Source organism: Sinocyclocheilus anshuiensis, unplaced genomic scaffold (genome assembly GCF_001515605.1).
Source record: "Sinocyclocheilus anshuiensis isolate Anshui unplaced genomic scaffold, SAMN03320099.WGS_v1.1 scaffold1423, whole genome shotgun sequence".
Classification (NCBI taxonomy): domain Eukaryota; kingdom Metazoa; phylum Chordata; class Actinopteri; order Cypriniformes; family Cyprinidae; genus Sinocyclocheilus; species Sinocyclocheilus anshuiensis.
This window is the reverse complement of record NW_015536552.1, coordinates 275,619-277,630: the sequence shown is the minus strand read 5'-3', so window position 1 is coordinate 277,630 and position 2,012 is coordinate 275,619. Positions and strand designations below refer to the sequence as shown.

Here is a 2,012-nt window from a genome sequence, read left to right as displayed (position 1 = left end):
AATAGAAAGTTTAAAAGAACAGCATTTATTTGAAATGGAAATCTTTTGTAACATTATAAAGACATAAATGTCTTTTACTGTCACTTTTAAACTATTTAAAATGCTTTTGCTAAATAAAAGTATTAATTTATTTAAAAAAATCTTTCTGACCCCATAATTACATATATTTTAAAAAGCAATCTTTTAATATTGTATTAAAATAACAATAATTCTAAATTGTCATTGTACTACACAACATAATGCATAGTGGTGTGTTGATGCTGATGTTGTCATTGGCTGACCTGAGGATGTCAAAGGATCATGATTTTGAGCAGCTGTGGCATCTCGTGGTTAAATAGCGAATGACAGTCCACTGGCAAAACCCCTGATTAATTTTTTCTTTTTCTTTCTTTCTTCTTTTTTTATTGTGGTGCTTTTGCCAAGGGAGAAAGAGCGGGAATAGGATTGGTTACTCATTTAATTTGGCAGTTTCTATGATGATACAAAAGGCTCTTCTTGAAGCATATGCGCTCCAGTACAGACAGTTTGTCTGACTGCTGCTTTCATGCGCTGTAGCTGACTGCTTAACAGAGCTCACATATAAGGCGTATTTATACACATAAGTTTGTCAACAAACATGAAAGTAAATGAGTATTAATCACCACACAACAAATAACTAAGAGTGATGATGATAAAAGCAAACAACAGCATTGTGCATAAAATCAAATCAAACCACATGCTTTACGTGCTGTGCATTCTCTAGTTACGGCAACATTTGAGGGATATTGGTGGCCTAAAGTGTTTGTCGATTGAAAGCAATTCACATGTCGTAGTATCTGACTCATAAAGTTCTTTTTTTTTACAGCTTTGAGTTCCTCACGTACAGTTTATCTCTGCTATATGCAGTATTCAGTGCTTACATAAAACTATTTAAGTTTTGTATAGAAAGTAAATATTAAGGTGACACAGAAGTTCTTTAGTTTATTCATTTTTAACATTTTCCATTTTCAGATTCAAAGGTCAATGGCAAAACTATTTTCCCATTTAGCTTGTATAGTGAAGCATGGTAGAGCCGTTTAAATGGGCATTATTTATTTTTCACAGCGTCACGTCTTAAGAAGACTAATTCATTTAAAGAAATTATGAGACCCTTTGCCCTTGAGCCAGGGTTCGATTTTATTTCATCTAATAAAAGAATAGGTTTTATAGCAGTAACAGTGCAGGAGCTAAATCTTCTCTGTCGTTGAAGGACCAGACCGTGAAGAATGATGCGATCAACAGGATGGCGGCCATGTCTTCAGCGCAGATCGTCTCGGCCACGGCCATCCACAGCCGGCTGGGGCTCGCGGGACTCCCTCGACCCACCTTGCCTGTGGCGACAGGGGTACGAGATGCCCCAGACCACTTTAAAACCATTAGTGTCCATTTAAAGGACAAGCAGAAGAATATACCCATCATGCATTGGTATTGTTTTACACTATAACACTGCAATACTTTTTCCTCCTTTTCTAGATTTGGCAAGTGTCAACAGGGCAGCCTGGTTCCTCACAAGAGTAAGTGTATATAACTTAGATTGACTTAAATATACATGGCTGAGTTTGTACATAATAAAACGTGTACAAACAGATTCTTCACTAAAAATGACACCTTGTGATAATCACCTCTGTTGTTCCTCAGTGTGAAGCCGTTCGCACAGCAGAATTACCCTATCCAGACGGCCACAGCCATTGCAGGTGTGTATATTCATGTTTAAAGGGGTCATATGATGCGATTTCAAGTTTTCCTTTCTCTTTGGAGTGTTACAAGCTGTTTGTGAATAGATAAGATCCCTAAAGTTGCAAAGACTAAAGTCTCAAACCAAAAGATATATTCTTTATAAAAGTTAAGACTCGTCCACGCCCTCCTAAAACGCCTCGTTTAAACACGCCCCCACATGTCACTGTGTGGGAAGATTTGCATAACACCGCCCAAATGTTCACGCAAAGAAAGAAGGCGTAACTTTGATTCTCGCTGTAGTATTGTTGTTGCCACCG

At 37.5% G+C, this 2,012-nt stretch overlaps 1 protein-coding gene across 1 annotated transcript in view; it reads left to right on the top strand.

Moving 5' to 3' along the window:
- The window catches only part of LOC107701209 (transcriptional enhancer factor TEF-1-like), a 36,810-nt gene that overhangs the window by 28,112 nt on the left and 6,686 nt on the right, over nt 1-2,012 (top strand). Inside the window, exons 5-7 of the mRNA XM_016503171.1 lie at nt 1,229-1,363; nt 1,492-1,532; nt 1,657-1,712. Coding sequence (XP_016358657.1) covers nt 1,229-1,363; nt 1,492-1,532; nt 1,657-1,712 — 232 coding nt within the window. The remainder of the gene's footprint in view (nt 1-1,228; nt 1,364-1,491; nt 1,533-1,656; nt 1,713-2,012) is intronic.